Source organism: Miniopterus natalensis, chromosome 5 (assembly GCF_054644295.1).
Source record: "Miniopterus natalensis isolate mMinNat1 chromosome 5, mMinNat1.hap1, whole genome shotgun sequence".
Classification (NCBI taxonomy): Eukaryota; Metazoa; Chordata; class Mammalia; order Chiroptera; family Miniopteridae; genus Miniopterus; species Miniopterus natalensis.
The window spans coordinates 5579141-5604747 of NC_142085.1; the positions used below are offsets into that span (position 1 = coordinate 5579141).

Genomic DNA, 25607 nt, shown 5'->3' on the forward strand with positions numbered 1-25607 from the left:
ATTGGGCCTGGGGCCAGTTGCATTTCTTGGCTGTCACGTGGTTTCCCGGCTTAGCTGGGCCAGGGGAGGAGCAAGGTCCAGAGTCAACTCTGCTCCAAGTCTGAATTTGACCAGAAAGGAGCAGACAGACAGAAGGGTCTGATCCCGTTTGGGTCTTCCAGCCATGAGGCTCCTCTGGGGGCTGATGTGGGCATCCAGCTTCTTTGCCTTGTCTCTGCAGAAACCCAGGTCCTGGAGGCAGGGTGCTGAGCAGGGTGGGGGTGGAGGGTCGAGTGGAGGCCCATTGCTGACCCTGCCTGTTCTCCCCAGGTTGCTCCTGTTTTCTCCTTCCGTGGTTCACCTGGGGGCCCCCCTGTCAGTGGGGCTGCAGCTCCAGGATGCTCCCCGGGGACAGGAAGTGAAAGGATCAGTGTTCCTGAGAAACCCGTACCATCTTCAGTTCTCCTGCTCCTCAAAGGTGGACTTCCTCCTCACCTCGGAAAAAGACTTCATTCTCCTCAGCCTCCAGGTAGCTGGACGCCACTGGGTCCTGCTGGTCTTAGCACCCTGCCCCCCACCCCACCCCCGTCCCCTCAGTCTTCTGTAAACGTCTGTCTTCTCCTGGCCTCCTTCCCTTTTCTGTCTCAGCCTCTCTGGCTTTCTCCTGCTCTGTCTCTGACCCACTCCCTTCCCCTCTGCCTCTCCTGACAGATACTCCCGAAAGATGCTGAGCGCTGTGGCCTCAAAAGCCTCCTTGGAGGCCCCCAGGTCCAGCTGGTGGCCAAGTCACCATGGCTGAAGAGCACTCTATCCAAGGAAGTAGACATTCAGGGCATCAACCTGCTCTTTTCCTCTCGCCGGGGACACCTTTTTCTGCAGACCGACCAGCCCATTTATAACCCTGGCCAGCGGGGTGAGTCTCAGCCTCAGGGCCTCTCCTTTGAACTCCCTCCCAACCTCTTCCCCCTCTGCGAGGTGACCTGAAAGTGTCGCTCAGGAAGGTTCTGATGAATGTTGGTTCTTCCCTCACTCCCTGCCCACATGGATGCTTCTCGCGGCTCACCCTCCACTCCAGTACGGTACCGGGTCTTTGCTCTGGATCAAAAGATGCGCCCATCCACGGACAGCCTTACGGTCACTGTGGAGGTGAGTCCCTGACCCCTGACCTCCCTGATCAGCTTGGGCCACTGATTGGACCTCTCACCCATGACCACCTTTCCTCCCATTGCAGAACTCTCACGGCCTCCGTGTGCGGAAGAGGCAGGTGTACGCTCCCTCATCCATCTTCCAGGATGACTTTGTGATCCCGGACATCTCAGAGTGAGCTCTCCCACTACACCACCCCAACCCCCAGTTCCCTGCTCCCCACTCCAACACAGTGTCAGACCTGAGCTCCCGAGCCTCTGGTTTACCCCAGTCCTTTCCTAGGGAGCTGGGTGGCTGGCTCTCACAAGCCCTTCTTGGTTGGACAAGCGGGCTGAATCCCTCCCCGTCTGTCCTCAGGCCAGGGACTTGGAAGATCTCAGCTAGATTCTCAGATGGCCTAGAATCCAACAGAAGCACCCAGTTCGAGGTGAAGAAATATGGTAAGAGCTGGGGACATGAGGACCAAGCAGCTCCTTTCTTGAAGGAGTGAGAGCGAAAGGAGAGGTGGTAGAAGCAGAACAGGGACTGGGAGACATGGGTGCCACCGCCCTGAGGAGGGAGTCCTTTAAAGGACCTTCCAGTAGAGTCTGACCTGCCTACCCCTTTGCCCTGGGCCAGTCCTTCCCAACTTTGAAGTAAAGATCATCCCTGGAGAGCCCTACATCCTGACAGCACCTGGCATTCTTGGTGACATCCAGTTAGACATCCAGGCCAGGTAACTTCTCCCAGGGCTCCCCCTTCAGTATAAACGTCACTCCCCTCCCGCCCCCAACCCCCTCCCTCACTGACCATCCCATCATTTCCTCTTCCCAATCTTTCTGTGGCCACAGGTACATCTATGGGAAGCCAGTGCAAGGGGTGGCGTATGTGCGCTTTGGGCTCCTGGATGAGAATGGTGACAAGACTTTCCTTCGGGGGCTGGAGACTCAGACCAAGGTAGGAGGGAGGGTGGGGTTGGGTGGGGGGTGAGGAATGTGAGAGAGAAGAGGTGGGTGGGAGACTCAGGTAGTCACCTAGGTCCTGTTTTGTTGCCGCAGCTGGCCGAGGGCCAGTGCCACATCTCCCTCTCAGAGGCTGAGGTTCAGGGCGCCCTGGAGAAGCTTAGCATCCACCTGCCTGACCTCCCAGGGCTGCGCCTCTATGTGGCAGCTGCCGTCATTGAATCTCCAGGTGAGGGCTTCGCGGGATTATGGCCCAGACCCTACCCTCTGACCTGAGCTGACCCCTATGCTCCAGTACCCACCCCGTCCTCCAACCTTTCTTACCCTCACCTGGGGCCCAAAGCCAGGAAAGACCCAGGAGACTGTCTCTGTCCAACTGTGCTTCTGGGTGGTTTCTGGGGAAGCAGCACCTTCCTCCAATCTGTTTTTCTTCCTTCTCATCTGTCCATTTGTCTGTACTTCCACCCATTCATCCAGCAGACCCATGTTAGGTGCCATCTGTGTGCTGGGTCCTCTGTTGCTCGGCAAACATAGAAATGAAGGGGAGACGGCCTGTGCCCCGAGGAGCTCACTGACTTGTGGGCAGGCAGCACTTGAGCCCCTTCCCCTCCCTCCAGCCCCTCTCCCTGGGTCTCCCTCCTCCACCTGTCTCTGCCCCATGTCTTGCAGGGGGAGAGATGGAGGAGGCAGAGCTCACATCCTGGCGTTTTGTGTCATCTCCCTTCTCCTTGGATCTGAGCCACACCAAGCGACACCTCGTGCCTGGGGCCCCCTTTCTGCTGCAGGTTTCTTCTGCGCAGGGAGGGGTGGGGGAAGGTGTTCATCAGGAGGGTCCAAGGCCCTCTGACCACTCTTTTTGACCTGCCCCTCCCCACCTAGGCCCTGGTCCGAGACATGTCAGGCTCCCCAGCCCCTGGCATTCCTGTCAAAGTTGCTGCCACGTTCTCTCCTGTGTCTGCTTCTGAAGTGCGTGACTTTCAGCAGAACACAGACGGGAGTGGCCAAGCTGTTGTTCCCATTGTCGTACCTCAGGCCGCCTCGGAAGTGCAGCTCTTGGTGGGGCTCCGACCCGTGGGGAGCGTGGGGTGGAGAGAAGGGCAGGCTGGCCTCCTGAGCACCCAGGGCCCAGGTTGAGGGATAGGCTGGGTGCCTGGGTCCCTGCCACTGACCCTGCTGTTCCCACCCCCTCCCCTTCCTCAGGTGTCTGCAGGCTCCCCCCATCCAGCCACAGCCAAGCTCACTGTGAGAGCCCCACGCTCAGGAAGCTCCGGGTTTCTGTCCATTGAACGGCTGGATCCTCAACCCCCTCGAGTTGGGGACACTTTTAGCCTGAACCTGCGGGCCGTGGGCGTCAGTGAGGCCAGCTTCTCTCACTACTACTACCTGGTGTGCATGAGCTGGGCTGTAGAGGAGGGCAGGGTGCAGGGAGGGCTCAGGCAGGAAGGACCCCGTGGGTGAGGAGTGGTTTCGGGGCTGGGGATGTACAGTGAAAAGGGAACCATTCTTGTCCCAGATCCTGTCCCGGGGCCAGATCATGTCTGTGGGCCGAGAGCCCAGGAGCGCCCTGACCTCGGTTTCCGTGTTTGTGAACCACCACCTGGCACCCTCCTTCTACTTTGTGGCCTTCTACTATCATGGGGGTGTCCCAGTGGCCAACTCCCTGCGAGTGTTCGTCCAGGCTGGGACCTGTGAAGGCAAGGTAACACATCAGGAGACATGGGGTGGCAGTTAAGAGAAAGAGGAAAAGAAGCTTTCCCCACTCACAGTGCCCCAACTCTGCCTCTGCTAGCTGGAGCTGAGTGTGGACAGCCACAAGGACTACCGCCCTGGGGAGACAGTGAAGCTCCAGCTGCGCACAGATTCTCTGGCCCAGGTGGCCCTGGGAGCTGTGGACACCGCTCTGTATGCCGTGGGTGGCAGGTCCCACAAGCCCCTGGACATGGGCAAGGTTTGTTAAGACCCTCCTCCCAGCCCTCCCTCGTCCTCTGTGATTCATTCTTCTGCTGCCCGGAGCCTGGAGCCCTGAGCCTGGGGCCCGGCTGCTGGACCTCACTTAGGCTGCCCGCCAGCCCCTCCCAGCCTCCCTCAAGCTGTGGACCCTGTGGTCTTATTTCCCTGCTGTCTGTGTCTCTCATATTTATCCATCCCCTGCCCTCTCACCCACAGCCAATCCTACTCCTTAGCCAGTCTTGTCTTTGCAACAGCCTTACTTTTTCTTACCAGGTCTTCGAAGTCATGAACAGCTATGACCTCAGCTGTGGTCCTGGGGGCGGAGACAGTGCCCTGCAGGTGTTTGAGGCAGCTGGTCTGGCCTTTTCTGATGGAAACCAGTGGACCTCAGTCAGAAAGAGTGAGACCAGAGGAGGAAGTGGGGTGGGAGGTGGGAGGGTAAGGGAGGAGGAGGTGCCTGGAGGGGTAAGATAGGAGGAGGGGGAGAAGGGAAGGGAGGTGGGAAGCTGCATACCCCAGAGCTTGGCTTCAGTCCTGCTCTCACCAGGTCTGAGTTGTCCCAAGGAGAAGAAAACCCGGAGAAAGCGAAGTGTGAACTTCCAGAAGGCAGTTAATGAGAAGTGTGAGTTGTGGGTGCTGATGAAGCTCTCCACTGGGGCCCAAGGGTCAGGAGGAGGGGTCTGTGTCCTGGCTGCTCTGCTCCCGAGGGACCAGTACATGGTATTCGGGGCCAGAGATCCAAGTCCTAGAGTTGGTGGTGGCTGAGCAGGAGGCTCCTCCCTGGCCTCTCTTGAGTTCCTGGTTTCCCAGGGTGGGCCCTGTGTATCTGGAGGTCAGAGTTGGGAGGTATGTCCCCTGTGCTCACCCTCTGGGGCCCTGCAGTGGGCCAGTACACTTCCCCAGTAGCCAAGCGTTGCTGCCAGGATGGGCTGACGCGGCTGCCCATGATCCTCTCCTGTGAGCAGCGAGCGGCCCGTGTGCCGCAGCTGGCCTGCCGGGAGCCCTTCCTGTCCTGCTGCCAGTTCGCTGAGGGCCTGCGCAAGAAGACCCGGGTCAGGGGCCAGGTTGGCCTTGCCCGAGGTGAGCCACTGGGTGGGACTGGAGGACAGGTGGAGGAACCTGGGAGGGCATAGCGGCTCCTCTTCACCCCCTCCACTGTGGCCCCCAGCTCTGGAGATCCTGCAGGAGGAGGACCTGATAGACGAAGACGACATTCCTGTGCGCAGCTTCTTCCCGGAGAACTGGCTCTGGAGAGTGGACCTCGTGGACCACTTCCTCCAGTGAGGGCGTGTGGTGGGCCGGCCTGTCTGGGGGAGTGCCTGGGGCCAGCCCAGCTGTGACAGGCTGCTCACCTTTCCCACCACAGATTGCCATTGATGCTTCCTGACTCTCTGACCACATGGGAGATCCATGGCATGAGCCTGTCCAAAACAACAGGTGAAGTGGCCATGCCCCAGCCTCTTCCATCCCCCCTCGACCCAGCTCCCTTTTCTCTTACTGCAAGGAAGGGGTTGCAGACAGCAGGGGAAGTCTGCGCTGCCCGCTCCGGGGCTGAGAGGCCAGAGAGCTGGGCAGAGATGGGTCACCCCTGCCCCTCCCTAGTGGGACCCTGGCCTGTGATGCCCCCAGGCCTCTGATATCTCTCCCTTTCCCCACATTCTCCTTCCACAGGCCTGTGTGTGGCCACACCAGTGCGGCTCCGGGTGTTCCGGGAATTTCACCTGCACCTCCGCCTGCCCATCTCTGTTCGCCGCTTTGAGCAGCTTGAGCTACGGCCTGTCCTCTACAACTACCTGGATAAGAACCTGACTGTGAGGCCCTGCAGGAGCCTGTGCGCACAGGGGGTGTGTGGGAAACGGGGCAGCTAAGGGATGAAGAGCCTAACTGGACCTGGGCTCCGGCCATTCTCATCTTCCTGCCCCCAGATGAGCGTCCACGTCTCCCCAGTAGATGGGCTGTGCCTGGCTGGGGGTGGAGGGCTGGCCCAGCAGGTGCTGGTGCCTGCACACTCCGCCAGGCCTGTTGCCTTCTCTGTGGTGCCCACGGCGGCCGCTGCTGTGTCCCTGAAGGTGGTGGCTCGAGGGTCCTTGGAGTTCCCTGTAGGGGACGCAGTGTCTAAGATTCTACAAATCGAGGTGAATGGGGCACCCCTGAAGCCAGATCCTTACGCTCCCAGATTTACCCCTCACCCCTGGCACCATCTCTGCTGGCCAGGCCAGAGGCCTAATACCCAAACCCAACTCCTTGATCACTTTATGTCCTCTACAATTCTGATCCAACTCTGTCTCTGGAGCTCAAACTCCAAGTCCTGGGGAGTCTGCACTGGGAGGGGCAGCTGCAGTCCCAGGTGATAGGTGACCTCTCAGAGCTCTATTTCCCTCGAGACAGAAGGAAGGGGCCATCCACATGGAGGAGATGGTCTATGAACTCAACCCCCTGGGTGAGTGACCCCCAGCCCCCGGCCCTCAGTGTCAGGCAGTTGTAAGTGGAGGGAGATGTGGACATTGGGACAGACTGACTACTTACCTCATCTCCCAGACCACCGAGGCCGGACCTTGGAAATTCCTGGCAGCTCTGATCCCAATATTATCCCTGATGGAGATCACAACAGCCTTGTCAGGGTCACAGGTGGGAGTGTCCTCCAGTCCCTTCCCAGTGGCCAAACCTGTTTGATACCATGACCCCCCCACCCTGGGTCCCCAGACCTGCTCTCTATCCTTAACCTTTCCTTCCCCTGTAGCCTCAGAGCCACTGGACACTTTGGGCTCTGGGGGGGCCTTGTCACCAGGAGGTGTGGCCTCCCTCCTGAGGCTTCCGGTGGGCTGCGGGGAACAAACCATGACCATCTTGTCCCCAACACTGGCCGCTTCCCAATACCTGGACAAGACAGAGCAATGGAGCAAACTGCCCCCAGAGACCAAGGACCACGCTGTGGATCTGATCCAGAAAGGTTCTGGGAGCAGGGCAAGCAGGAGTGGGGGCCGGGCAATTAATGGAAGATGGGCAGCCCAGGCGGCTAGTGGGGGGAAGAGAGGGGTACCCAATGGGAATGGGGAGCACGGCCTGGGCACAGATAGCAGCCGCCTTTCCTCTCCAAGGCTACATGCGGATACAGCAGTTCCGGAAATCAGATGGCTCCTACGGGGCATGGCTACATCGGGAAAGTAGCACCTGGTGAGGTGGGGAGGAGTGGTCCTGGGTCTCAGAGGTGGCAGGGCTGCTGGGGACGGGAGGGCTGCTGGGAATGGGAGGGCTGCTGGGAATGGGAGGGTGACTAACCCGGTGTCTGGGGGAGTGGGCCTGTGTTTCCTATAGGGACCAGTCCCTATCCCCAGCTGTCACTTCCTCTCTAGGCTCACAGCGTTTGTGCTGAAGGTACTGAGTTTGGCCCAGGAACAGGTGGGCGACTCACCTGAAAAGCTGCAGGAGACAGCCACCTGGCTGCTGTCTCAGCAGCAGGCCGATGGTTCATTCCAGGACTCCTGTCCAGTTATCCACAGGGGCATGCAGGTGCGGGCCGGAGGCTGGGCCTAAGAGTGTGGGTGGGAATTCTCCTGGCCCTTCCCCTTCCTGGCTGACATCTTTTCTCCTTGCACCAACCAGGGGGGCTTGGTAGGAAATGACGAGACCGTGGCCCTGACTGCCTTTGTGGTCATCGCCCTTCACCATGGGCTGGCCGTCTTCCAGGATGAGAGTGCAGCGCAGCTGAAGCAGAGAGTGGTAAGGATACCTGCGTGGCTGCCCTTCTGGCACCCAGCTCTCCCCGTTGCTCCTCAGGACCCCAGGTGTTCAGCCCACAGACCTTACTCCCCACTTTCTTCTAGGAAACTTCCATCTCAAAAGCAAACTCATTTTTGGGGCCAAAAGCAAGTGCTGGGCTCCTGGGTGCCCATGCAGCCGCCATCACGGCCTACGCTCTGACACTGACCAAGGCCCCTGAGGACCTGCGGGATGTGGCCCACAACAACCTCATGGCCATGGCCCAAGAGACAGGCGGTGGGAGTCCAGGGGGTCCTGGCATTGATCCTGGGGTTTGGGGGGCCTTGGGACCTCTGAGTGTGCCCAAGGGGAAAACTAAACCAAGACCCAAGAAGGAATTGAAGCACCTGTGGGGATGGCTGGGGCAGCCAGGAGGGCCTGATGGGGCAGCAGGAGCTGGACCACCAGGGCCCCTGTCCACTGTGTGCCTCTCTTCCTTTCCAGATAGCCTGTACTGGGGCTCGGTCATCACTTCTCAGAGCAATGTCGTGTCGCCCACCCCGGCTCCGCGCAGCCCTACAGACCCTGTGCCCCAGGCCCCGGCCGTGTGGATTGAAACTACAGCCTACGGCCTGCTGCACCTGCTACTCCGGGAGGGCAGGGCAGAGATGGCTGACCAGGCTGCAGCCTGGCTCACCCGCCAGGGCAGCTTCCGAGGGGGATTCCGCAGCACCCAGGTAGGGGCTGCCTTGGGGTTCTGGGAGTGGGTGGTCCTGAGACCAAGCGCCTGAGTCCTGATCCACCCTCCCAGGACACGGTGATTGGCCTGGATGCACTGTCTGCATACTGGATCGCTTCCCACACCACTGAGGGGAGGGAGCTCAACGTGACCCTCAGCTCCATGGGCCGCAGTGGGTTCAAGTCCCACGTGCTGCATCTGAACAGCCACCAGGTTCCAGGGGTAGAGGAGGAGCTGCAGGTGAGCCACACCCTCACCTGGGTTCCATGACACCTGGGCCTGCTCTGCTGGGCCAGAACTTCCCAGCCACCCACCCTGGGCATCCCCAGCACTATGCCTGAACCTCCTGTGGAAAGACTTCCTGGCTGAGTGATCTGGAGCCGCCTGACTTCAGAGCTTCACTTTCCTCATCTGGAAATAATATGGACAGGGTTTCCTCAGCAGGGCGGTGGGAGGCTGAGGTGAAATAGTGCCCGTGAAGGTGTAAACTCTGGAAATGAGGTGGGGAGCGGAGGGGGACTTGTTTCTAGGGGGGCAGGGAGAACAGCACGAGCATGTCCTCTGTGCCCTCCTGATGTCTTTCCCTTTTCTGTTCCTGAAAGTTTTACGTGAGCAGCAAGATTAACGTGAAGGTGGGAGGAAACAGCAAAGGAACTTTGAAGGTGAGAGCCCCCAGCACTGGCCCTGGCCAGCAGGGAGGTGCTGGGGTCTTGAGTGGGAGACCTTGGGCAGAGCTCAGGGTCAGAGGAGGAAGACACCCAGGGCTGGTGTTCCACCCTCTGTCCTGGGTGCTCTCCTTTCACTCTGGTGTCCACCCTCCCTGGGCACTACTGGCTCCTTTACCCTCAGTGCTGGGCTCACACACCTGAGCCACAGGCCTCTTTTTCCTCCTTCCCCCCCAGCTGCCACTCTGGAGGTGCTTCAGTACCCCCACTCCCCCCTCTTATGGCCCCAGTAACTACTACTCTGTCCCCTAATGCCTGGGGCCCTCGTCACTTGTTCACTGGACTCGGGGCTGAGACAGTCTTGGACTTCTCCCATGCACGCCTGTGTCTCCCCGCTCTGAGCCCTGTCACAGTGCAGTGAGACTGACCTTCTGAGGACACTGGTCAGAACAGCCTTCAGACTCTTCCACACTGCACACGGTCAGGTCCCTGCCCACCTCCCTGGCCTGACTGGGGTACCCACCTACAGGGCTCCTTGCCTTGAATGTCCTCCCCCTGCTTGTTTTCCCATGAGGCAAACTCATTCTCCTCCTTCAAGCCTCTGCCAGAGGCCTGTCCCAGACTTCCCATCGCAGTCTCCGCTGCACGGCGTAGGGTCCCCAGGGCAGGCCCTGCTGCCCCTGCCTCACCGTCCAGCCCACACCGGGCCATTCATATTTACGGATCGGTCAGGAAGGAGATGGGGAGGGGCCAAAGGCCTCAAAGCCCTTAGCCCAGGGAGATTCCCTTAGGTGTGGCTCTGGAGGGAGGTCTGTGGCCTCAAATGTGTCATGTTCTCTCCGTGTAACTTGCTGAGCCAGGTCCTTCGCACCTACAATGTCCTGGACATGAAGAACACGACCTGCCAGGATCTTCAGATTGAGGTGACGGTCATGGGCCATGTTGAGTACACAAGTGAGTGTTGGGGTCGGAGGCACGGGGTCCTCGGGCTGGTGCCAGGGGCCGAGTCTCAGTTCTACCCTGCTGCAGTGGCAGCCAGCGAGGACTACGAGGAGGACTATGGGGATGAGGAGTACTCCGAGAGCCTGGGTCCCGCTGGCGACGACCCGGGGGCCCTTTCCCAGCCCGTGACACCCCTGCAGGTGTTTGAGGGGCGGAGGAGCCGCCGCAGACGGGAGGCACCCAAGGTGGCCGATGAGCAGGAGTCCAGGGTGCAGTACACCGTGTGCATCTGGTGGGTCTGAGGGGCTGGGCCAGGCTGGGCTAGGCGGGCTCTGGTAGCCGGCGATGGGGCACCCGACCACGGGGCATGTCTCTGCAGGCGGAACGGCAAGGTGGGGCTGTCGGGCATGGCCATCGCGGACATCACCCTCCTGAGTGGTTTCCACGCCCTGCGAGCTGACCTGGAAAAGGTATGGCCTGAGCCCTAGGGAGCCCCGTTCCACCCCTACAGCCCCGCCAGCTGCAGGGCCCTGCAACCGTCTTCTTCTTTGCAGCTGACTTCCCTCTCTGACCGTTATGTGAGTCACTTTGAGACCGAGGGGCCCCACGTCCTGCTGTACTTCGACTCGGTGAGCAGGGTAGACGACGCAGGGCAGGGATGGTATTGCTTCCTGAGCATGTATTCTGAAGTTCCCCAGGAGGCACTGAAGCCAGCCAGTGCTCCCAGGGAGAACCTTACGTGAGCAGGGAGATGGGACAAGAGGGAGCCAGAGCCAAGTTACGGGGGGTGAGGTGGGGGGGACACCAGGGAAGCCATGCCTGCAGGCAGGCAGGGGCCGAGCCCCTAATGCGATTTGAGGGGCCAGTGCCAGTCAGCATGGGACGGCCTGAGAGCGAGCCTGTCACAAAGCTGAATGTATTTAACCTGAGGATTTGCTTTGGTTTTTCCTTTTTATTGACCTTCCTAGTTTTTTTTACTTCTATAAAGTGATGTTGATAGATGAGTTGTTTTTATCTTTGTAGCCTATGTGGCTAAAACAAAGAGTTAACCCTCTGATGGCCTCAAAAACTTAGGAACATTTACTGTAACCTCTTGGAGAACATGTGTAAAAGGCATGGTTGTACAGTAACACATTGGCCAGGTGTGTGGGTCAGGAAAGACCCCTCCCCAGTATGTGCAAAGGGGCCACACCCTGTTAGCTGGGAAGCCAGGCGGGGGAGTCTGTTTAAACACAGTGGGAAAGATGGAGCCAACCATGCAGCAGCCCAGCTGAGGGGAGGGTGGCAGGTGCCAGCTGCACTGCACAGCGTGGCCATGAGAAGAGGCACTGGGCCTGAATGTGAGCAGCAGCGTCCCAGAAAATAGCAGCTGCCCTTAGTTGTGGCAGATAAAGGAGGTCATAGTTGTATCAGAGATACAGTGAAGCTGTCAGGAGGGTGAGTGGGTTTGGGGAGCAGGCAGAGTGAATTTGGAGAATTTATACATCTTGCAGAAATCCTACTGGAGGAATATGGCTGAAAGTTTTATTTGGAAATCAGCCTGGAGGGGGCTGGTGAAACCAGGGAGTGGCTGAGATCCTCGTAGGGGCACAGAGGAAGGCAGAGGGAATATCAGAAACAACCAGCTCAGGCAGGAATGGCCCAGAGCTAACCCTGAGCGTAGGGAGAGTTCATGGAGAGTGTGTCCATGATGTGAGACTGCAGGGGTGCTTGGGGCCAGAGACTGGGTGAGGTCACCATCTGGGCAGTGAGGTCAGCAGAGACCTTGGGAGCAATTTTTAGAGTTCTGGTGGCCGGAAGGTAACAAAATGTGAAGGACAGTGAAGATGAGACCAGCGGGCATCAGAGACAGGCCAAGGAAATGTAACACAGTGGCCTGTAGGGCCCAGGGCGTGGGTCCCTGACCTCCCCCCACCCGCCATGGCAGGTCCCCACCTCTCGGGAGTGCGTGGGCTTTGGAGCTGTGCAGGAGGTGGCCGTGGGGCTGGTTCAGCCGGCCAGCGCGGCCCTGTACGACTACTACAACCCTGGTGAGCACTCTGGGGGAAGGGGGGGATACCCGGGAGGTTTGGGACATCAGGAGCTGGGGCGGTAGAGTATGGCAGGAGGTCCTGTGGCACATGCCCTAACTTCCCTCTCTACTTTTCTCCAGAGCACAAGTGTTCTGTGTTTTACGGAGCACCGACTAAGAGCAAACTCTTGTCCACATTGTGCTCCGCTGATGTCTGCCAGTGTGCCGAGGGTGAGGCCTGGGGCCTGGGGGCAGGTGGGAAAGGGCCCGCTGGGCAGACCTTGTCTCACTGCGCCTGGCTTCAGGGAAGTGCCCGAGGCAGCGGCGCGCCCTGGAGCGCGGGCAGATGGAGGAGGATGGCTACCGGATGCGGTTCGCCTGCTACTACCCCCGAGTGGACTACGGTCAGTCGCCTGCCTGCTGGTCTGCCCTCACGGTCTTGGGGTGAGCTTGCCCTTCTCAGTCCCTCAGGCAGCCCCGGGTAACTCACCTTCTTCTCCTTCCCCTAAACTCCCTCAGGCTTCCAGGTGAAGGTTCTCAGAGAAGATTCCAGAGCTGCTTTCCGCCTCTTCGAGACCAGTGTCACCCAAGTCCTGCACTTCTGTATGAAGGGTCGGGCGGGTGGACAGGCTTGGGGGTAGAGGAGCTGAGGTCTGGGTCTGGGGCCTGGCCGCCTGGAACAGTAAAAATTCAGAAGAGCCTGAGCATAGACCCCCCTGCCTCTCAGAAGCTCTGGGCTTGTTGTCCCGGGAAAGCAGCAGGGTTCAGTGGGAGGGTGTGCAGCGCCCCTGGCCCAGTGCTGGCCCTGCCCCTCCTCTGCCCCTCTGACAGCTCTTGCACCCATCTCCCCTCAGCCAAAGACACCAAAGCCACTGCTGGTCAGACCCGAAACTTTCTGGTTCGAGCCTCTTGCCGCCTTCGCTTGGAACCTGGAAAAGAATATTTGATCATGGGTCTGGATGGGGCCACCCATGACCTCAACGGACAGTGAGTTCTCTGAGTCCCTGGGTCTCTTGCTGTTCTCACACCTTGTGAGGGAATGGATCCCCAGTGCCTAGGCCCTGCCCCTCAAAGCCAGGTGCCCCGTGCTCTCCTCTCCTGTCTGCCCATCTTCCTGACCCTGACTGACTGCCCTTTGTCCCCACAGACCCCAGTACCTGCTGGACTCGAACAGCTGGATTGAGGAGATGCCCTCTGAACGCTTGTGCCGGAGCACCCGCCAGCGGGCAGCCTGTGCCCAGCTCCGCAGCTTCCTGCAGGAGTATGGCACCCAGGGGTGCCAGGTTTGAGGGCTGCTCTCTCCTTCCCCCAGGAGGAGCCTGGATAGGTGATGCCTGGATAAGCCTCAAGGCAGGGCCAGAGACTCAATAAAGACCTTTTAACAGCCAAGTGTCAGTATGTGTCTCCAGGACTGAGAGCAACAGCGTGCCCCCTCCCCCGATGCCTTCTGGGTCCTGGGCACCCAGGCCAGGGTTTGCGTAATCTCAGGCTCTCAGAGGCCGGATGACCCTTGGGTGCCTCACCCCTCCCAGATGACTCACTGGGAGCTCAGCCTGTCCTAGGACCACCTGAACAGACTTGTGACCCAACAGCCTGCACCCTGAGGACCCAGCGTCCACACCAAGGCCTGCCTTCGCTGTGCCTGCAGGGCACCCCACTGCCTGGTGTAGCCGGTGGGCCAGGCACTGCGGCCTCAGGCAGGGCCTGTGCTCAGCTTACACCTGGCTCTTCTGCCTCAGAAGCAGCTGTCTGGCCCGTGTCTCCCGTTCTGTCCTGGCACAGTTGGAAGGTCTGGGGGCTATTGCTTTTAGCTGAGACCTGGTCTGTTGAAAGCCTGTTGACCCTTGACCTGTTATCAGTGGTGTTAGGAAACATCCCGAGTTGCATAATCCCCAGGTCTGTTGTTGCTCCCTTCCCCGTACTGACTTTAAACAAGCCAAAAGGCTGCCTTTGTTGTGTTTGTTAGTACTCTGAAGACTGTTCTACTGAGGTCAACCCTCTCCACCTGCCTACCCAGCTCCCCACCATTTGATAACACCCCTTGGGTCTTAAGGGCTGACCTAGAAATCCATTGAGAAATTTTCTGAGACAGTCCAGCAGCCTGCCATTCAATCATTCAAAAGAAATTTGTGGAACCCTCACTCCATGCTCTATATGCCAGGTCCCCATCTGAGGAGTGATGGGGAGCTGTGGTCCTGTGGGCACATGGTTGGGGCATCTGACCTAGCCTGGGGGAACGGGAGAAGGGGGCAGGGAAGGCTTCCTGGAGGAGGTGACACCCAAGTTAGGTTCTGAAGGCTGAGGATTCAGGAAAAGAGCGTTTAGATGAGGGTGTTTGAGGCAAAAGAAAGAATTACGAGAGGCCCATGGCCAGGGCAGGACAGCACATTCAGGGCCCTGCATGTGACTCATTTGTCAGAATTTGGATTGGGGGGTGGAGGGGGGGTGGAGGGCTGGAAGAGATGAGACTGGACTCAGTTTATGAAGAGATGTTCACAAGCAGGCCAGTTTTTCAGTCGCTCCTTTCAAATGGAGTCCCCCTCCTGGTCCACACAACTTGAAGAAGCTCCGACCATTCCCAGTGCTTCAGAGGCTGCCTGGGGCTGCGGTTTACATGCCCTGTGCTTGCCCATCAGTCTCATTTCCCAAAGCTGGCACCATGCCGATGGCATGAACCCGTTTATGAGAGCCAAGGATTCAGCAGCAGCTGTGGCAAGACCCAGCCTAAGTCTGAGCGAGGTGGCGGTGTTTGCTGCCCAAGCCCAGAAGCCCCAGCCAGTGCTCTCCCATCCCTGGCATGGATCCGCGTGGAGCCCGAGCTCTTCCACCCAACCCCACAGTTAACTCTCCACGCTAGTGGGTGGGACAACTGGGACCTCAACTCAGGCTCTCCAGCGGCACAGCCTGTTCTCTGGGCAAAGCTCTGAGGGGAGGACCCTCCACCCCTGGGTGCTGGTGTCAGTTCACAGAGCCAGGGATGAGGAATTAAGGGAGGCATGGGCCTTGTGTCACCTCCAAGCCCTTAACCCCCAGGAGGCCCTAACCTCTCAGGGAACTATGCCCCTCCTCTTAGGCATGGTCTCTCCCCAAGACCCTCTAAGGCCCTCAACTGCCTCCTCACCCATAGAACTGGTCCCTGGTAGTCCTTGGTTCAGTGGGACCCCCTCTATGGCTACAACTCCCAGGATAGGGCTTGACCCCTGACCCCAGCTGTGGCTATTGAGCTCCTTCTTGGGGACTTTGGCATCACGAGGGCATGCTGAGTTGTGCTGGGAAGCCCCACTTGCCCTTGGCTGGACCTATAACCTGTGGACTCTCACCCCAAAGGCAATCCTGTTCTGCCTGCACCCTAGCACATGCCCACATGCTGCTGGGCCACAGGTCAGGAGGAATGGAGAGGAAACAGCCTATCTCCAGGGCCCTCCACACTCCCTATACCTGGCTCCTGCCAGGTTCTGAGATATGCCTGGTATTCATATAACAATTCTGATTTTTGCGTAAGTCCCTCAAATTGGTCTCTTTTTCTTGCGACCAAAAAGTATCAGGCACATGGTAAGAGTTCCAAATTGGGGACCATATAATTCTTCATCGTCAACTTTTGGGAGTGAAATGGAGCACTGATAATAATTACACGGGACTACAGGTATAAGGTGGGAAAACCCAGGCAAACCCAGCCACCTGGTCACCCATCTGTGCATTAGAACAACACATAGATCACTTTCATCTCATTTTTTGGCTGCCGTTTTCCCTTGGAGACAAACTCTGCAGCCGTCAGCTACTCCCAGGGTGGTGGCAGTGGGGAAGGGCTCGGGCCAGAATGTGGACACATTCTCCAGCATGGCTGATGCTGGCTGTGGGAGAAAGGTCAGGGTTGCCCTTTCCTTCCTTTCTTCTTGATGGATGGAAGAAGAAAGGCCTGTTGTTTGAAATATGGACACCCCAAGGCCAATGGGCCTGCTGCCATTCCAAGAATGTGCTATCCTGTGGGCGGGACATTGGGCAGGGGCCTGAGGGAAGGAGTCAAGGGAGCCCCCAGAACAGTCCGAGCAGCAAGATGGATGGTGGGGCCCCCAGTGCTATAAGTGGCCTGACCGGGGCCTTGGCACAGGTTTCCAGCCATGTTGCTCCTTGGGCTTCTGCTACTGACCCTGCTGGCCGGCGCCCGCCTGCTGTGGGGCCAGTGGAAGCTCAGGAGCCTCCATCTCCCACCTCTTGCCCCTGGCTTCCTGCACCTGCTGCAGCCCAACCTCCCCATTTATCTGCTTGGCCTGGCTCAGAAACTGGGGCCCATCTACAGGCTCCGCCTGGGGCTGCAAAGTGAGTGCCTGCTCCCGGCCTGCCCAGCCACAGTGGGACGCGGGTGCACCCCCTACTGACATTCTGCTCTGGCGCTCCCCAGACGTGGTGGTGCTGAACTCTAAGAGGACCATTGAGGAGGCCATGGTCAAGAAGTGGGTGGACTTCGCCGGCAGACCCCAGATACCATCCTGTAAGGGGTGGGGAGAAGCTGGGGCTGGGGGAGGCAGGGGAGGCAGGTGTGGCTTCTGGGATGTTTGACCTCACCCCTCCTTGCAGACAAGCTGGTGTCTCCGTGTGCCCAGGACCTCTCACTAGGGGACTATTCCCTGCTCTGGAAGGCCCACAAGAAGCTCACCCGCTCGGCCCTGCTGTTGGGCATGCGCAGCGCCATGGAGCCTGTGGTGGAGCAGCTGACCCAGAAGTTCTGTGAGGTAGGCTGGACCCCACAGCCACCCAGCTCGGCCTCACCTATCCCAGCAGCCCTGGCCTGTTTAGTTCGTTTTCTCCACAGCGCATGAGAGCCCAGGCCGGTGCCCCGGTGGCCATCCAGAAGGAATTCTCGTTCCTCACCTGCAGCATCATCTGCTACCTCACCTTTGGAGAGCAGGTCAAGGCTCCCTCATGCTCACATTTGCTTGGGCCCAGCCCTCAGCCTCTCCCTGGCCCCGACTTGTCCTGAGCTAAAAGGACTCCTTCCTCTGGCAGGAAGATACCGTAGTGCATCTCTTTCACAACTGTGTCCAGGACCTGATGAAAACCTGGGACCACTGGTCCATCCAAATTTTGGACATTGTTCCCTTTCTCAGGGTGAGGAGGGGGAGCTCCTGGGTGCGGGTGGGGGACAGGCTTCCTTCCCAGCAGCTGCACTCTCTTGCTCCCTGCCCAGTTCTTCCCCAATCCCGGCCTCTGGCGGCTGAAGCAGGCTCTGGAGAACAGGGACCACATTGTGGAGGAGCAGCTGCGGCAGCACAAGGTGGGCTCTGGGGGGCCAGCCCACAGCAGCCACGGGACTGCCCAGAGCTGGGCCGTTGCCGGGCGGCCACCGGCTCCTGGGCTGTTGCGCCCGGGACCCTCTCCCCTCCCAGCGGCCAGGGGCTCAGGCTGGCCTCCCCCCAGGAGAGCATGGTGGCAGGCCGCTGGAGGGACATGCTGGACTACATGCTCCAGGGCGTGGGGGAGCCGAGCGCCGAGGCGGGCCCTGGGCAGCTCCTCGAGGGGCACGTGCATATGTCTGTGGTGGACCTTTTCATCGGTGGCACTGAGACCACGTCGACCACCCTCTCCTGGGCTGTGGCGTTCCTGCTTCACCACCCTGAGGTGTGCCCGGGGGCGGGCTGCTTCCGGCGCCTGTCCCTCACCCTGGCGCAGGCCGCGCTAGCTTGGGGTGGGGACGGGGCTCCTCCCGCTCGGCACAAAGGCTGCTGCAGGTGCCCTGGGCAGGGCTGGGCTCTGCGCTAGGCTTGCCCCCATTTCCCAGGTTCAGCAGCGACTGCAGGAGGAGCTGGACCGCGAGCTGGGCCCCGGGGCCTGGGGCCCCCGAGTCCCGTACAAGGACCGCGCGCGGCTGCCCTTGCTCCACGCCACCATCGCGGAGGTGCTGCGCCTGCGGCCGGTCGTGCCCCTGGCCCTGCCGCACCGCACCACGCGGCCCAGCAGGTGACGCCCGGGCGCGGGGGCGGGGCGGCGGCCGCGGGGCGGGCCTCTAACCGCGCCCTGCCCGCAGCATCTTCGGGTACGACATCCCCGAGGGCACGGTGGTCATCCCCAACCTGCAAGGGGCGCACCTGGACGAGACGGTCTGGGAGCGGCCGCACGAGTTCCGGCCCGGTGCGTGTGCGCGGGCGGGCCGGGCGCCGGGGCGCGGCGCGGGCGCCCGCGGCTGCTGACCGGCCTGTCCTCCCGCCCCGCAGACCGCTTCCTCGGCCCCGGCGCGAGCCCCGGCGCGCTGGCCTTCGGCTGCGGGGCGCGCGTGTGCGTGGGCGAGCCGCTGGCGCGCCGCGAGCTGCTGGTGGTGCTGGCGCGCCTGCTGCAGGCCTTCACGCTGCTGCCGCCCGCGGGCGCGCTGCCGGCGCTGCAGCCGCCGCCGCGCCGCGGCCTCACCCTCGCCGCCCCGCCCTTCCAGGTGCGGCTGCAGCCGCGGGGGGCGCGCGCGCCGCGCCCGGGCGCGTGCCAGTGAGCGCGCCAGCTGTGCCTCGGGTCTCCTTTTATTGCTCCCGTCCCCCCTGTAAACATCGTGCTGGGAGGTCGCGGGGAGAAGGCCGCCTTCGGCTGGGTGGCGACGCCGGCCGGCCCGCTCTCCTCGCGCCCCTCAGTGCTCGGCAGGCTCCCGGCGGGCGGCGAGCGCAGGCTCAGCGCCCCCTGGCGGGCGCCCGGTAGCCTCTGGGTCGCAGCTTCATTTCCGTGAAGGGCACGGAGAACTCGAAGCCCTTCCAGTGGTACCAGCTCACTCCCTGGAAAGGAGCGTGGACGGAGTCAGGGCGGACGCCCCCCCCTGCCCTTCGGGGAGCTGGTTCCCAGAAATCGATCAGCCTTCTGCGCGCCCTTCATAAGCCCCGACTGCAGAGCGCTGAGGCTTAATCCTGAGCTGGTCTTTCCATCCAATAAATCATCTCCCCAAGGCATCGCGGTGAGATGGTGTTACTGTCCCGTTTCACAGACCAAGGCCCTGGGGGCTCGGTAACTTGCCGGGTCGCGCCCGGGCCGCACCCAGGCAGGCCGAGCCCCGCCGCCCCTGCCCGCGCCCTCACCTGGTGGTCCACTGTGCTCCCGTAGAGCCCGTTGAGGTTGGCATAGTGGCAGTTCCTGTACCACCAGGCCCCTCGGTAGGAGACGGCGCAGGAGATGAGCAAGTTGTTGGGGTCTCGGTCTCGGGCAGAGAAGACGCTGCCGCTGTGGTAGCTCATGGAGTCCCCTGGCAGGCGGGCAAGGGGAAGAGTGAGGGCCCGGCCGGCCGCCCGCCCCGGGCCGGCCCTCACCTGCCGTGCCATGGTAGCCCCCTCACCTGCCGTGCCATGGTAGCCCTCCAGGTGGAGGCGGTAGTAGTCTGCGGCCGAGTCTACCCTGAAGGAGTCGTACTGGGCAAACACCGCCTCATCCCCAGCCCGCAGGTCCACACGCAGGGAGTAGTCGCCGGCTCTGGTCAGGCTGTGCAGGGCCTCGTTGCCTGAGGGTGGGACCGAGCTCTCACCAGGCCCTGGTGTCCACAAGGCTCCCGTCCCCTCTGGCTCCCTTAATCCCTGTGAGTCACTGACCCAGCCAGAACTCTCCGGAGATGTTCCCAAAACCATGGGCATAGTCCTCCCAGTCCCTCCAGAAGTCCGTGTGTCCGTCCATGCGGCGCTGGAACACCTGGGAAGCAGGGGCACATCAGCCTATGGCTCCCGGTCCAGCAGCCCCGCCCAGCCAGTGCAGGCCGTGGGCTTCCAGCTGCACCCACCAGCCAGCCGCCCCCGTCAGTCTCCATGTCACAAAACACGTTCAGTGGCCGCTCGCGGTTGCCATTGAGGAAGATGGTGGTGGTCCTCGAAGTGCCCGCCCCGTTCTGTATCTCCTCCCCACAGTCCCGGGGGAAGGGGATCTGCAGTCCACCTGGGGAGAGCACAGGGAGGCGTCAGTCCTTTTTCCAAACCGTAGATCCCTGCTGCCCACTCAGCCCTGACCTCAGGTCCAGCAGAACCCCCAAGTACCCGTGGTGAAGGAGGTGGACATGGGTGGCGTGAGGCTCTTGCCCCACATGGCCCGGAGCCAGGCTCTGTAGGTGGTGGAGGGAAAGAGGCCCAGGAGCTGGTGAGAGGTGACACCTCCTGGGAGCAGGATCTCCTGTGGAACAGAGAAGGGGCAGATCAGGGGACAGGGAGGCAGGGCCCCACCAGGAGAGGCAGAGGCAGAGGCAGCCCCCCTGGAATGGAACCCAGGGAGGAGAGTTGGCCAGTGGGGTAGGGGCGGGGGCACCTGGGTCCGTCCACCAGGGGTGTCGTAGGTGAGCAGGTAGCCAGTGGGCGGCACTTGGGGCTCAGTCCAAGTAAGCAGGGCAGTGCGGGGTGTCACTTCCTTGGCCTGCAAGTCCCGGGGGCCCTCCAAGCCTGGAAGGGGAGCAGGGAAGAGGAGATGGAGATGAGGCCCTTCCCTGCACCTGCCCACCCCGTCGCACACACCTCACAGGAGGTACCTGTGGTGAAGGTGATGCTGGCTGGAGAGGTGAGGTTGGGGCCCCGAAGGCCATGCACCGTGGCTGTGTAGTTGGTGTGGAGCTCGAGGCCGTGCAGGGGGTGGTCCATGGCGCTACCTGGGGCCGAGGCCTGCAGAGGGGGGACTGGGTATGGGGGGAGCCATCAGCAGCTGCCAGGCTGCCCTGCCAGAGCCCAGCCTGCCTCTGCTCTTCCTCCCCAACAAGTCCCCTCTGGGAGCCTGAGCCCCACTCACCGCCTGGGGCTGTGACCCGGACGTCATATGTGTCCACAGGAGCCTGAGGGGGCTTCCAGTGCAGCACAGCTGTTCCCTCCGTCAAGTTTAGCGCACGCAGCTGGGTGGGGCCATCAGGAACTGGGAGAAGGGAGGGGCTCAGAGCGGACCCCTGCTGCTCCCCCACCCCTCCTTCCCAAACCCTGTTGGGCCTCTGGTCTATGACTGGACCCTCCAACACCCCTCCCCTCTCCTGGCCACTCAACTAACTCCCACCCACTGTTTCCTGTTCCCACCCACGGCCTCCCCTGCCCCACCTGGGTCCCACTCATCTCACCTGTGGTGAGGAAGCCTGTGAGAGGCTCGCTCTCCTCAAAGCCTCGGACGGACACCACGGTCACCTCATATTGAGCACCTGGGCTCAGCCCCTTGAGTCTCTGGGTACGGGCTCGGCCGTCTACTTGCATGCTCTGTGGCTCCCCTGAAAACATGGTGGACTTGGGAGGTTGCCCAGGGAAGCCAGGAGGGGCTGCAGGGTGGGCAGAGTGGAGGTTGCAGGAGAAATGAGGGCCAGTGAAAGGGTGTCACCTCCATCTGCCAGCTGGTAGGAAACTTTGAAGCTGTCGACTCTGGATGGTGGGGGCATCCAGCTGACCTTGGCTGAGGTCTCCCCAATTTCGCTGAATTGGAGGTCACGGGGGCTCTCCAGAACTGAGGGGAGAAGTGTGCCAAGTGATGATGGGGAAGGCATGGGGCAGGGGGCTCCTGTCCCCAGATTCCCACCCTCCTCCGGGGCCATGGAAGTCGCTCGGCTTTCTTCACCCTGCACCTCTCGCCAGCCTCCCCCGGCTGCAGCACCGGCTCCCAGCCAGTGGCCTCACCTGGGCTGAGGGTCCGGGCAGTGCCCTGCACGCTGTCGGCCTTGTGGGGCCCACGCAGACCATACACTGTGAGGCTGTACAGGGTCCCAGGGCGCAGGTCCCGGAGCACCGCTGAGCGCCGCGTCCCTGGCACTGTGACCTCTCGCTGCAGCAAGGGGCGTGGACGGGGCTCCAGAATGCTTGCTGATGGGACCCCATAGCGGATCAGGAAGGAGTCGAAGGCTCCAGGGGGGGCTTCCCAGTTGAGTCGCAGAGAACTGGTGGTCACGTCGGTCACGGACAGCTGGGACAGCCGGGGCCCTGGCTCCCCTGGGGTCTGACCAGCAGGAGCTGACCCTGCACAGAGTGGGCAGGAGAAGGGTTTGGAGGCCGAAGCACGCCAGCTGGGTGACCTGGGGCAGGTCCCTTCTGCCACCTCACCCTGGCCCCTAGTTCCTCATCTGTGGAGCTAATGAAGGGCTGGTGCAGTAGGACCCATAGTGTGCAGAGCTAGGGCTGCTTGTCCACCTCTCCCTCCCTCCATGGTACCTTCCTCATGTTCTTTCCCTGTGCTCACCACTCTGCACACCCCTCCCAGCCGACTAGAGGCAGGGAGGCTAGGACGCAGCCCTCGCCTGGGGTACCTGTGGTGCCCTCAGCTGAGACAGGTCCCAGGCGCTTCCCTGTGTGGAGGCCGTAGAGGAAGAACTTGTAGGGGGTGCTGGGCTCCAGGCCTGACACCAGGATCTTGTTCTGGTTGCCACCCACAAGCAAGGCCTGGGGCTGCCCATTTGTGTCCCAATACTGCACCACGAAGGAGTCAAAGGGGCCCTGAGACACCGTCCATGAGAGGCGCAGGGAGTCTGGTGTCCTGTCGGTCACTGACAGGTCCCCCAGGCGGGGCCCTTCAGGGGTCTCAGGGGCCTCTGTGGCAGGGTGCCAGGGGGCAGGTGTGTCCTCTTCTGGGGCTGTGGGAGAAGCCCAGGGGAGAAGTGAGTGTGTTGCATGTGTGTGTGCATGGGTGTGCGCGTGTGCATGTGCTCACACAGCAGGCCCTCCCGACTCTATTGCACCGGTTCCTAGGGGGCCCAGGGCTGAGGTGGGGAGTTTAGGGGTCTTGGCCATGGAAGCCAGGTGGAGAGAAGAGAGGGACTGAGGCTCTTCTACCATCTTTCTTCTTTTGAATCTGCCGCATCCCTGCTCTGGCTGTGAAGCCTGCCACCCAGGCCTCCCTGGGCACCAATGCTGTGGCCCCACTGCTGCTTTGTGCGCTCCTTTGCTGGGTCCGAATCTGTGCTGCCTCCTGGTCTCCACCCCACTGTCTCACCCCACCCCTGACTCTGTGCTGATGGCCTGAGGCAGGACTAGCTGGGCCTTCTGAGGAGAGCTGAGAATGGAGGTGTCGGGTGGGCGCAGGCGAGCCTGCCCCGGACTGATGTGAGCTGGGCTAGCACCTCCGCAGGAGCCCCTTCCACCAATGCAGCCATGTCTGCTGGTTTTTTTTGCTCCTTGTTTGTCTGTTTTCCAATAATTTTCCATTTGAGGAAAGGCTCCTGACTCATCCACAGAAGGGGGTTTTATCCTATCTCGGCAAGACCACCCTGCTGGGACCACGCCTGAGGAGGAACAGGGAACAGCAGCAGCACTGGGGCGGGGGGGGGGGGGGGTTTGAAAGACTGAGGACCACTGCCCGGCCTCTCCTGGCCACCAGATCTGGCTCCTGCTTTCGACTGACCCCTGGTGACTGTTAGAGCTGGCCCTTGACACCTTCCTCTGGGCCCCGGGCAGGGCTCCCTCACGCTCCTGCCCACTCCTGCCAGCCCCTGTCTTCATCCGAAACCCATGTAGGTCAGCTTGCTGGGCATGTGCAACAGCCTCCCCCTCACCTGTCACTCCCAGGACAGAGACAGGGCCCAGGCGCTGTCCTCCTAGGAGCCCATAGAGTAGGAACTTGTATTTCTTGCCAGGCTCCAAGCCATCGATGGTGGCCTCCCGCTGGTCTGCAGCCATGGGCACTGCCCGGGGCTGCCCGTTTGTGTCCCTGTACTGAACCATGAAGGAGTCAAAGGGACCCTGGGCCACCGTCCACGCAAGGCGCAGGGAGTCTGGGGTCTCATCTGTCACCGTCAGCTCCCCCAGGCGGGGTGGGGGCTGCCACTTCTCCAGGGGAGCTGTGGAGAGAGTGGGGGGAGGAACTCTTAGAGCTCCCTCACCTCAGCCCTGGCAACTTCCAGGAGGTGTAAGGGCCTGGGAAAGAGTCCCTGAAGGGTGGCTTCAAGGACAGCCACCCGAAGAAATAGGCCCGCTCCAGTCCTGTCTTATAGGAAGCAGGGTGGGTGGCCTGGTCTCCTCCTCCAGAGGCCACTGCCCAAACTCTTCCTGCCCTCCTTCCCTCCCTGCTGTGACCAGGGTGCCAGAAATGCATAAAAGATCACCTGATGAGAGAGAGGTGGCTGGGGCCGCTGAGAAGGGCCTCGATTTCCCCGACCCCCATTCCCCTGAGCAGAGATGCAGCCAGAGCTGAGAAAAATCCCAGAGGGTATCTGGGTTGTCAGGTTGGCAGCAGGAGCCAGGTTGGGCAGCCAGTCAAGCTCAGGGCTGCCATCGCCCAGCATGACACCCCTGCCCTCTGTTAGCCTGGCCCTCCTTCCACCCACTTCTCCAGCCCTGCACTAAGCCCTGGACCACATGGCTGGGTGAGGAGGGAGGGGAGAAGCCAGGGGCAGAGCTAGGAGAATAAAGCCCAGAGCAGAGCCCAGGAGAGACCTGCCGAGAGTGGGTGGTGACTGATGGGGGTCAGGGGAGAAGTCTGTATCCAGTCCCCATAAAGAGGGTTCGGAGAAGAGAATTATGGAGTCTGAGGACCCTAGGCCCCAACTGGCCACGTGTCCATCCTTGCCTGGCCAGGGTGACTCATGGTTCTGGGAGCGGGGTGAGGGTCAGAGACCGGCCTCCACCCCTCCCTTGGGGAGCTGAGTCATGGGCATGATGGTTCCAGATTTTTCCATTGTCTTCACAGCCAAACCCTCCTGTATTTTCCACCTCTTGCTACAGAGCTGGGACAGAGGGAGGGGATTCGAATGTTTGCTGAGCTCCAGGAGATATTGTGCATAACCACTCTGCAGGCTTGAAAACAGGTCAAGGGAAAGCAATGACTTGTCCACAGCCACACAGCTTGCAGTCAGAACTTGAACACAGGTCCACTGGCTCTGAAGTCTGGGTTGCTTTTATTACGTTACCAGTTAGTGACTGGGAGAACTAATGCATAGAAGATGCTCAGAACAGTGCCTGGCAGGTAATAGGGACTCATAGTGTCTGCTTTTGGTGTTATGACCGACAGGCCAAGGCTGAAGGGAAGACCACAGGCCAGCTCTGGGGCTCAGATAAGAGGCAGCTCTGGGAAAAGTGGGGGGCAGGGCTGACTCACCTGTGGTGCCCTCAGCAGAGACAGGGCCGAGCTGCTTCTTGCCTGCCAGCCCGAAGAGCAGGAACTTGTACTTCCTGTTGGGCTCCAGGCTGCTGACGGTGACCTCTAGCTGGTCTGTGGCCACAGGCACCACCTGGGGCTGCCCATCCCTGTCCTTGTATTGGACCACAAAGGAGTCAAATTTGCCCTGGGGGACCGTCCAGGAGAGGCCCACGGAGTCTGGAGTCACGCCCGTCACTGTCAGCTCCCCCAATCGAGGAGAAGGTTTTGTGTCTGGGACTGGAAAAGAGAGAGAGACGTGTGGGGAGTGACAGAAATGGTGACAGAAGCAGGCAGAGCTTACTCAGGGCCATATGTCAGGAAGGGGGAGCAGAGACACTCAGGGACAAAAGAGGACCCAGGGAAGAAAGCAGCTTCCCTCGGAATAGAAGGAGTGCGGAGAAGGGCGGGATGAGTGGTCGGGAACGCAGGACTGGATTTCACTAGATCCAGTAAATACCTATACGTGGGTCTGGAGGCCCTGAGGTCTGGAGTGCGGAGCACAGACA

At 60.8% G+C, this 25607-nt stretch overlaps 3 protein-coding genes across 3 annotated transcripts in view; 2 read left to right on the plus strand and 1 right to left on the minus strand.

Moving 5' to 3' along the window:
- Positions 1-81: 81 nt before the first annotated feature.
- LOC107538990 (complement C4-A-like) lies at positions 82-14175 on the plus strand. The gene is made up of 41 exons (XM_016215353.2): positions 82-228; positions 310-508; positions 691-892; positions 1055-1125; positions 1211-1299; positions 1483-1565; positions 1744-1840; positions 1956-2061; positions 2163-2295; positions 2736-2851; positions 2946-3122; positions 3267-3452; positions 3580-3765; positions 3856-4014; positions 4290-4416; positions 4564-4638; positions 4899-5096; positions 5185-5296; positions 5383-5453; positions 5688-5827; positions 5942-6151; positions 6405-6456; positions 6555-6644; positions 6757-6966; positions 7115-7190; positions 7370-7526; positions 7620-7736; positions 7841-8012; positions 8220-8452; positions 8527-8694; positions 9057-9116; positions 9980-10073; positions 10149-10353; positions 10441-10531; positions 10616-10690; positions 11989-12091; positions 12214-12303; positions 12378-12476; positions 12592-12675; positions 12927-13059; positions 13220-14175. Exons 1-41 carry the CDS (start codon positions 164-166, stop codon positions 13359-13361), a joined length of 5253 nt encoding a protein of 1750 aa, XP_016070839.2. The 5' UTR covers positions 82-163; the 3' UTR covers positions 13362-14175.
- A 2015-nt stretch (positions 14176-16190) lies between these two features.
- On the plus strand, positions 16191-18547 carry CYP21A2 (cytochrome P450 family 21 subfamily A member 2). Its single transcript, XM_087817224.1, has 10 exons — positions 16191-16389; positions 16472-16561; positions 16648-16802; positions 16883-16978; positions 17077-17178; positions 17258-17344; positions 17488-17688; positions 17849-18027; positions 18095-18198; positions 18282-18547. The coding sequence occupies exons 1-10, from the start codon at positions 16191-16193 to the stop codon at positions 18545-18547; spliced, it is 1479 nt and encodes a 492-aa protein (XP_087673350.1).
- A 132-nt stretch (positions 18548-18679) lies between these two features.
- TNXB (tenascin XB) overlaps positions 18680-25607 on the minus strand; it is a 40179-nt gene continuing 33251 nt past the window's right edge. Inside the window, 15 exon segments of the mRNA XM_087817225.1 lie at positions 18680-18821; positions 19119-19282; positions 19373-19534; positions 19623-19719; positions 19808-19959; positions 20058-20190; positions 20323-20453; positions 20540-20683; positions 20794-20913; positions 21110-21253; positions 21361-21483; positions 21654-21989; positions 22277-22600; positions 23519-23803; positions 25060-25341. Of these exon segments, the coding sequence (XP_087673351.1) occupies positions 18720-18821; positions 19119-19282; positions 19373-19534; positions 19623-19719; positions 19808-19959; positions 20058-20190; positions 20323-20453; positions 20540-20683; positions 20794-20913; positions 21110-21253; positions 21361-21483; positions 21654-21989; positions 22277-22600; positions 23519-23803; positions 25060-25341 (2699 nt within the window). The 3' untranslated portion in view covers positions 18680-18719.